The 9,716-nt window shown below is 39.0% G+C and overlaps 1 protein-coding gene across 1 annotated transcript in view; it reads right to left on the bottom strand.

Annotated features, from left to right (window-relative positions):
- Positions 1-6,678, bottom strand: part of LOC109359694 — a 14,623-nt gene extending 7,945 nt beyond the window's left edge. The window contains exons 1-5 of the mRNA XM_019604389.1: positions 5,298-6,678; positions 4,646-4,907; positions 3,580-4,192; positions 2,680-3,447; positions 2,160-2,523 (exon numbers count right to left, since the gene is read on the bottom strand). Coding sequence (XP_019459934.1) covers positions 2,160-2,523; positions 2,680-3,447; positions 3,580-4,192; positions 4,646-4,907; positions 5,298-6,593 — 3,303 coding nt within the window. The 5' untranslated portion in view covers positions 6,594-6,678. The remainder of the gene's footprint in view (positions 1-2,159; positions 2,524-2,679; positions 3,448-3,579; positions 4,193-4,645; positions 4,908-5,297) is intronic.

Genomic DNA, 9,716 nt, shown 5'->3' with positions numbered 1-9,716 from the left:
AAACCATTATACCGGCGTTGGAATTTATTTCAACAAAGCCGAGATGGCGAATAAAGAATAAAACCGAGTTCTCTTACTTACAAAAGGAACATAACGAAAATGAGAGTATTAATCTTTCAACAAATTGACACTGCTGTCAGGACGATTTGTTGAGAGAAGAAAACTCCCAACTAAAATAAAAACACCGAATAACGCTTTCAACACATCGTTTTTCCAAAATCACTATACAAGGTTTCATTAGTAGAACCAAAAATAATATCATCTACATATATTTGAACAAGAAGAGTATGATGATTTAATTTCTTAATAAATATATGTTGTGTCAACCTTTCCTTTTTTAAAACCTTTTTCGATAAGAAAGTTTGTTTGACATTCGTACCAAGCACGCAGAGCTTGCTTTAAGCCATTTAGAGCTTTCTTTAGTTTATAGACATGATAAGGATGTTTGTAGTCTTCAAAACCTAGAGGTTGTTCTACAAACACTTCCTCTTATATATAATAATTAAGAAATGCACTCTTTACTTCCATTTGATATAACGGAAAATTTAAAGAGCATGCATATGCAAGTAGCAACCGAATAGCTTCAAGTCGAGCAACAGAAGCGAGTGGATACAATAATATAACGTTTTCGAATAATAGCACGAGGCTGTGATTAGGAGTATTACGTTTTCAGATTTATGATAGCCAATGGCTGTGGATACAGTAATATAACGTTTTCGAATAATAATATCAACTGAAACAGCAAAACTTTTGAAAATAAATTACTAAGACAATTTTACCAACAAGAACTAGCTCTGAATACCACTTGATGTAATCCTATAGGGGGATTACGTTTTTGTTTTGGATCATTCTTGATGGTAATTACTTTTTGGGACTTTCGGAGTTGTATTTGTTTTGGATGTTTTGAATGTTGTTTGGTTGTGTTTTGGGCCGTGGGGTTTTGATTGTGTTTGATGGATTTGGTGGTTGTTTGGTTGATGATTGGTGTACTTGTGATGTTATGGAATGTGTTTGGGATATGTTTGGGGAATTTTGGCCGTGAGGATTAGGGTTATGTGAGAGTGTTTTATGGGTGTTTGGCCGTGGGAAATGAGGGGATTTTGGGTGGTTTTGGTGAGTGTTTGGCCGTGAGTTTGGGAACAAGAAGATGGAGAAGACAAGAAGGATGGAGGCGCCACAAGAAGTGATTCTTGATAAGCCTTAAGGAATTTTCGCCACAAGATGAGTATCTTGATAAGAAAACAAGCTTGGTTGAACCAAGAACACTAGGAGGAATGCACTCACTAGCTATGGAATATTTCCAACAAAAATCTGAATTGTCTCATTTCATTTTGCTTGCCATTACATATAGGGAATTCGGTTGCCCTATTGATTCTAATTGAAAGCATATTAATTTGGCATTCAAGCCTTGATTCAAACAAAGAAAACGTGTGAAATGGTATTAAAACCCTTGATGCACTCAGATTGCTCTTTCCATATATGGCAGCTTGTGTGATGATGTATCCAGCCTTTTTTAGCACAAGGTTCACCCTCCTTGATTCATCTTCAATTTCTCACGTGTAGTCTTCTTTAAAGGAGGAGTTTGCATTTGAAAATTCTTTCCTAATTGGCATACTTGTTCCTAATCTGATTTGATTTGAAAATTGGAACAAGTATGGAAACTTTCAATTTGTTTCCTTCTTTTGAGCCACACGTGCACTCTCTCTTTGGTAACCTTTTGAATTGTTTCCATAATGATGTTGCTCAATTAAGGAGGTGATATTCTTTGATTTGAGGCTGATTTCCCTTGGAATTACACGCCCCCCTTCATGCTCTTCATAAGGAAAGATTTCCTTTAATTCCTTGCTGGTTGCATGCCATCTTCAAGTCCTCCCATAAGGAAAGGAATTCAAACCTGGATTACAAGTTCCTAATGGCCATTTAATAAGGTAATTTCGGCCATATTTATTTTAGATACAAAGTAATAAAAGTTCCAAAGTAAAATAGGTAACTATCAAGTTCTTAAATACTAGTGAGGGTGTTAATCCCTCACTTTATTAAATCAGCTAAAGCATGCCTTAATCAAGCCCTCCTTGGCCGTGGCCAACTTGGGGAATTTCTATGAATATGGAGCAATTGATGGGCTTGATCTCCGTGTTGGGCCTTGCATCTTCAAGTACTCCTTTGATGAGTTGATTGAGAGATTGATGAGCCTTCTTGCTCTTGGACCGAGTCATGGGCCCTCCAAGCCCAATTAGATCCTCTTCATTGTATGCCCTAGGTAGGGTCACATCATCCCCTCCTTCTTGGACTGGATTCGACCTCGAATCTGATTCAGCAATATCTTCATCACCTGCATCAAACAAAGAAAGATCAGCAACATTAAATGTGGCACTAATGTTTCCATACTCACCTGGGAGGTCTAGTTTATAAGCATTGTTGTTGATTCTCTCCAAGACACGAAATGGTCCATCTCCTCTAGGTTGGAGTTTGGATTTCCTTTGTGCAGGAAACCTCTCCTTCCTCATATAGACCCATACTAGGTCTCCGGGTTCAAAGATGATCTCCTTTCGGCCCTTGTTGGCTTGTTTAGCATAGCCCTCATTTTTATGTTCTATTTGGGCCTTGACTTTTTCGTGGATCTTCTTCACATAGTCCGCTTTAGACTTCCCATCCTTATGCTGCAACATAGAAGAGTTAGGCACAGGTAATAAATCAAGAGGGGTTAGTGGTTGAAATCCATACACAATCTCAAATGGTGACATTCTAGTGGTACTATGAGTGGCCCGATTATAAGCAAATTCAACATGGGGCAAGCACTCTTCCCAACTCTTTATATTCTTTTTAATTATTGCCCTCAACAGGGTGGTTAGAGTTCTGTTCACAACTTCAGTTTGGCCATCTGTTTGGGGATGGCACGTGGTGGAAAAGAGGAGTTTAGTCCCAAGCTTTCCCCACAAGGTTCTCCAGAAATGACTAAGGAACTTAGTGTCCCTATCACTTACAATACTTCGTGGTAGACCATGTAGTCGTACCACTTCCTTGAAGAACAAATCAGCAATATGTGTCGCATCATCAATCTTTTTACATGGAATAAAATGTGCCATTTTCGAAAATCTATCTACCACTACAAAGATTGAATCTTTCCCAGCCTTAGAGCGTGGGAGTGCAACAATAAAATCCATTGACAAGTCTATCCAAGGATTATCAGGTACGGGCAAGGGAGTATAAAGCCCATGAGGCATACTCGTAGTTTTGGCCCGTTTACAAATAATACAATTTTCACATAATTTTTGGACATCCCTCCTCATATGAGGCCAATAAAAATGTTCCTTTAATATGTCCAAGGTCTTTTGGACCCCGAAGTGGCCCATTAGACCCCCTTCATGAGACTCCTTAACAAGCAAGTCTCTAATGGATACCTTAGGCAAACATAAGCGATTTTCCTTGAAAAGGAAACCATCTTGCCTATAATATCCATTAACAGCCACATGTTCACATTTATTAAACAATTCAGAAAGTTCAGCATCATCAGCATACAAATCTTTTATGTGTTCGAAACCAAGAAGTTTGGTTTCTAGGGTTGCCAGCAAATTGTGCCTTCTTGATAAGGCATCGGCCACAGTATTGGCCTTTCCCTTTTTATGTTTTATAACATAAGGGAACTGTTCCAGAAATTCAACCCATTTAGCATGTCTTTTATTCAACTTACCTTGCCCCTTGAGGTATTTTAGTGACTCATGGTCACTATGTATGACAAACTCCTTAGAGAGGAGGTAGTGCTGCCATGTTTGTAATGCCCTTACCAAGGCATACAACTCCTTATCATAGGTGGAATAGTTCAGCATGGGTCCACCTAACTTTTCACTGAAATAGGCCACAGGGTGGCCTTCCTGCATCAACACAGCTCCAATACCCACATTAGAAGCATCACATTCTATTTCAAAAGATTTAGCAAAATTAGGTAATGCAAGAATGGGTGCATGTGTTAATTTTTCCTTAAGCCTCTTAAAGGCTTCTTCCTGTTTCTCACCCCATTTGAATCCAACGTTCTTTTTCACAACCTCATTTAAAGGTGCAGCTAGGGTACTGAAGTCCCTAACAAAACGTCGGTAGAAGCTAGCCAAGCCATGGAAGCTTCTAACATCAGTGACAGTTTTGGGGGTGGGCCATTCTTGTATGGCCTTGATCTTTTCTTGATCAACATGGACCCCTTGGGCATTTATCAGAAAGCCCAGAAAAATGACATGGTCCACACAAAAAGAGCATTTCTCAATATTGGCATACAATTTTTCTTTTCTCAAAACAAGTAAGACCTCTCGGAGGTGCTCATAGTGATCATGCATAGTTTTACTGTATATCAATATGTCATCGAAATAGACAACCACAAATTTTCCCAAAAACTCTTTTAAAACATGATTCATTAATCGCATAAATGTGCTGGGTGCATTAGTTAGCCCAAAAGGCATAACTAACCACTCATACAACCCAAACTTGGTTTTAAAAGCAGTTTTCCATTCATCCCCTTCCCTTATTCTAATTTGATGGTACCCACTTTTTAGATCAATTTTAGTAAAAACAGAGGCACCATATAATTCATCCAGCAAATCATCAAGTCTAGGGATAGGGTGACGATACTTTACCGTAATGTTGTTGATGGCTCTACAATCAGTACACATTCTCCAGGACCCATCCTTTTTGGGTACAAGGATGACAGGGACAGCACAAGGACTCATGCTTTCCTGTACCCATCCTTTCTGCATCAGTTCCTCAACTTGCTTTTGTATCTCATGAGTGTCATGAGGGTTGCTCCGATAGGCAGGCCTATTGGGCAAAGATGCTCCGGGGATGAGATCAATATGATGCTCAATTCCCCTTAAAGGTGGGAGGCCACGTGGGACCTCTTGAGGAAATACATCCTCAAATTCCTGCAGAAAACTTTTAACAGCATCAGGCACAACAACATTAGAGTTAGTATTCAAACAAAATTGTTGTCCAATGAGTAAGTAAATGGGTTGTCTTGTAAGGATAGCACCCTTTACTTCCCCTTTGGAAGCCATAAAGCTTTTCTTTTTCTTCTCATCTTTTTTTTCATTCTTTTCTTTTTCCTTCTTTTTTTCTTTTTCAATATTTTTTTCTTTTTCATTCTTTTTTTCTGGATCGTTTCTTTTTTCTTTTTCTTCTTTTTTTTCTCGATCCATCTTTTCTTTCAACTTTTTTTGATCTTCACCTACTTGCCTTGGGGACAAGGGTGATAATACAATTTTCTTGTTACAATGCATAAAGGTATATTTATTGGAGAAGCCATCATGAATGGCTTTCCGGTCATACTGCCAAGGCCTGCCAAGTAGCATATGGCTTGCCTCCATTACAACCACATCACAGAGGACCGAATCCTCATACTTCCCTATAGAAAAGGGGATCTCAGCTTGCTGATTCACAATCATTTCTCCAACCTCGCTTAGCCATTGTAGTCGGTAAGGAGTTGGGTGGGTCCTCGTCACAAGGTTAAGTTTAGAAACCAACCTTGTGCTTACCACATTAGCACAACTGCCACCATCAATGATTAGGGAACAAACATTCCCTTGTACCAAACATCTAGTGTGGAAGATGTTCTCCCTTTGACTCTCCTCATCTTCTCTTACTTGACTCCCTAAGAGCCTCCGCACCATGAGTAAGTCTCCATCTGGAACATGGGCATCTTCTTCACTCTCCTCAGAACTTGAAGTCTCGGATTGAGATTCCACCACTCCATTTTTCATCACCATGGTCCTTCTGGTTGGGCATTGAGAAGCTATGTGACCATGCCCAAGACATTTGAAGCATTTGACCTCCCGACTCCGAGTAGTATTTTCCATGGGCTTCTTCCCTTGGGAAGAGCTCACGGCCTCCTTAGGATTAGGGCCCTCCTTCTTGTTTCTATCCTTCCACCCCGAAGACTGGAATTTTGAGTTGGAGGAGTATTTTGATTTCCTCCTCTTCAGTTGTTGTTCCACCTTAATGGCTTGTTGGACCAGATCCTCCAGCTCCACATAAGGTTGTAACTCTACCACATCCTGGATGTCTTGATTTAACCCATGAAGGAAACGTGCCATTGTAGCTTCACGATCCTCATGAAAGTTAGATCTTAACAGAGCCAACTCCATCTCTTTAAAGTACTCGTCTACAGACTTGGTACCTTGGGTCAGCCGCTGAAGTTTGTTATGGATATCCCGTTGAAAGGATGCCGGAACAAACCTCTTTCGCATTATTACCTTCATCTCATCCCAATTGTCTACTGGTTCAGCACCGCATCGCCTCCTCTCTTTTTGGAGTTGATCCCACCAGACCATAGCATATTCCTTGAACTCGAGTGCTGCCACCTTGACTTTCTTTTCTTCGGTATAGTTGTGACATTCGAACACTTGTTCGATTTTGAGTTCCCACTCCAAGTAAGCCTCAGGGTTATTCATCCCCATGAATGTAGGGATTTTAACCTTGATGCCTTCCAACCGATCATCTCTCCTATGACCTCCATCATGCCTCCTTTCTCTCCGTCTCCTTCTCCTCTCGGTTTCAGAATCACTAGAGTCGATGTTTCGGCGTCTTTGGTTCTGAACCCGCATTTCCTCCATTTGTTGTTGGAGGGTTCTAAATTGTTCATGAATTTCATGAAGGGACTGTAGGTAGGCTGCCGTCCTAGGGGACTCTCCTCCATTACCTGCAAAATTAGACATACTTTTTCTTTGGTTAGTAATAAAACTCTCTTGCTCACTTTTTCCTCTCTTTTTTTTTTTGTATTTCTTTTTTGTATTTGTGAATGTCTCTCCCTCACGTACTCTCTATTCCTTCTTTGTGTTCTTGATTAAATCAAGGTCAAGAGTACTCAATTGTGACAAACAGCGAAACAGCAACAACAATATCAAGCAATTTATATGATGAGGCACCTTTTTGGTTTAATAATTGAGATAGCACGAGGCTGTGATTAGGAGTATTACGTTTTCAGATTTATGATAGCCAATGGCTGTGGATACAATAATATAACGTTTTCGAATAATAGCACGAGGCTGTGATTAGGAGTATTACGTTTTCAGATTTATGATAGCCAATGGCTGTGGATACAGTAATATAACGTTTTCGAATAATAATATCAACTGAAACAGCAAAACTTTTGAAAATAAATTACTAAGACAATTTTACCAACAAGAACTAGCTCTGAATACCACTTGATGTAATCCTATAGGGGGATTACGTTTTTGTTTTGGATCATTCTTGATGGTAATTACTTTTTGGGACTTTCGGAGTTGTATTTGTTTTGGATGTTTTGAATGTTGTTTGGTTGTGTTTTGGGCCGTGGGGTTTTGATTGTGTTTGATGGATTTGGTGGTTGTTTGGTTGATGATTGGTGTACTTGTGATGTTATGGAATGTGTTTGGGATATGTTTGGGGAATTTTGGCCGTGAGGATTAGGGTTATGTGAGAGTGTTTTATGGGTGTTTGGCCGTGGGAAATGAGGGGATTTTGGGTGGTTTTGGTGAGTGTTTGGCCGTGAGTTTGGGAACAAGAAGATGGAGAAGACAAGAAGGATGGAGGCGCCACAAGAAGTGATTCTTGATAAGCCTTAAGGAATTTTCGCCACAAGATGAGTATCTTGATAAGAAAACAAGCTTGGTTGAACCAAGAACACTAGGAGGAATGCACTCACTAGCTATGGAATATTTCCAACAAAAATCTGAATTGTCTCATTTCATTTTGCTTGCCATTACATATAGGGAATTCGGTTGCCCTATTGATTCTAATTGAAAGCATATTAATTTGGCATTCAAGCCTTGATTCAAACAAAGAAAACGTGTGAAATGGTATTAAAACCCTTGATGCACTCAGATTGCTCTTTCCATATATGGCAGCTTGTGTGATGATGTATCCAGCCTTTTTTAGCACAAGGTTCACCCTCCTTGATTCATCTTCAATTTCTCACGTGTAGTCTTCTTTAAAGGAGGAGTTTGCATTTGAAAATTCTTTCCTAATTGGCATACTTGTTCCTAATCTGATTTGATTTGAAAATTGGAACAAGTATGGAAACTTTCAATTTGTTTCCTTCTTTTGAGCCACACGTGCACTCTCTCTTTGGTAACCTTTTGAATTGTTTCCATAATGATGTTGCTCAATTAAGGAGGTGATATTCTTTGATTTGAGGCTGATTTCCCTTGGAATTACACGCCCCCCTTCATGCTCTTCATAAGGAAAGATTTCCTTTAATTCCTTGCTGGTTGCATGCCATCTTCAAGTCCTCCCATAAGGAAAGGAATTCAAACCTGGATTACAAGTTCCTAATGGCCATTTAATAAGGTAATTTCGGCCATATTTATTTTAGATACAAAGTAATAAAAGTTCCAAAGTAAAATAGGTAACTATCAAGTTCTTAAATACTAGTGAGGGTGTTAATCCCTCACTTTATTAAATCAGCTAAAGCATGCCTTAATCAAGCCCTCCTTGGCCGTGGCCAACTTGGGGAATTTCTATGAATATGGAGCAATTGATGGGCTTGATCTCCGTGTTGGGCCTTGCATCTTCAAGTACTCCTTTGATGAGTTGATTGAGAGATTGATGAGCCTTCTTGCTCTTGGACCGAGTCATGGGCCCTCCAAGCCCAATTAGATCCTCTTCATTGTATGCCCTAGGTAGGGTCACATCAGAAGGTCTCATCAATATCTATACCTTCTTCCTGATTGTATCCTTGTGCTACTAGTCTAGCTTTATTTCTAACAATAGTTCCATTTTCATATAATTTATTACGGAATACCCAACGAGTTCATATAACATGCCTATTATCTGGTTAGGAACAAGTTCTCAAACTTCATTTCTCTCAAATTGGTTCAATTATTCTTGCATAGCAAGAATCTAGTGTTCATCCTCGATTGCATCATCAATCTTAGAAGGTTCTATTTGAGAAATGAAGGCCATGTTCAAACAGGCATCATTTAGCTTTAAACGAGTAGTGACGCCCTTACTTATGTCGCCAATGATGTTGTCAATAGGATGGTCTCAATGAGTTCTCTAGTATTTGGGTACATCAGAATGAATATGCTCTTCTTGAGAGGATAAAACATCTTCCATTTTCAAGTGCTCAATATTGGTTGTTGCATTGGTAACAGAATCCTCCTTTAAAAGGGAACTTGGCAAGTCCTCTTCATCAAGAGTTAACCCATCCTTTATTATAGGATTGGTTTCATCAAAAGATACATGAACATATTTTTCCATGGCTAAAGTTCTTTTATTGAAAATTCTATAAGCTTTACTCGTAAGAGAGTAGCCTAGGAAGAGTCCTTCATCAGCTTCTGCGTCAAACTTGCCTAAGTTATCTTTACCACTATTTAACACAAAACATTTACAACAAAATACATGCAAATGAGAAATGTTTGGTTTTCTACCTTTAAAGAGTTCATATGGGGTTTTCTTGAGAATTGGTCTTATAAGAACTATGTTAGAAACATAGCAAGTCGTACTAACTACATCAGCCCATAAATATTTTGGGAGATTAATTTCATTCAACATTGTAAGAGCAAGTTCTTCTAAGGACCGATTCTTTCTCTCTACAACACCATTTTGATGTGGTGTTCTAAGAGCATAAAAATTGTGATTGATACCTAGATCATCACAGAATTCTTCAAAATAAGCGTTTTGAAATTCTCCCCCATGATCACTTCTTATAGCAGCGATTTTATAAGATTTTTTATTTTGAACTATTTTAGCATATT

Source organism: Lupinus angustifolius, chromosome LG11 (genome assembly GCF_001865875.1).
Source record: "Lupinus angustifolius cultivar Tanjil chromosome LG11, LupAngTanjil_v1.0, whole genome shotgun sequence".
NCBI lineage: Eukaryota > Viridiplantae > Streptophyta > Magnoliopsida > Fabales > Fabaceae > Lupinus > Lupinus angustifolius.
The sequence above is the reverse complement of the archived record's forward strand: the minus strand, read 5'-3'. Positions and strand labels throughout refer to the sequence as shown.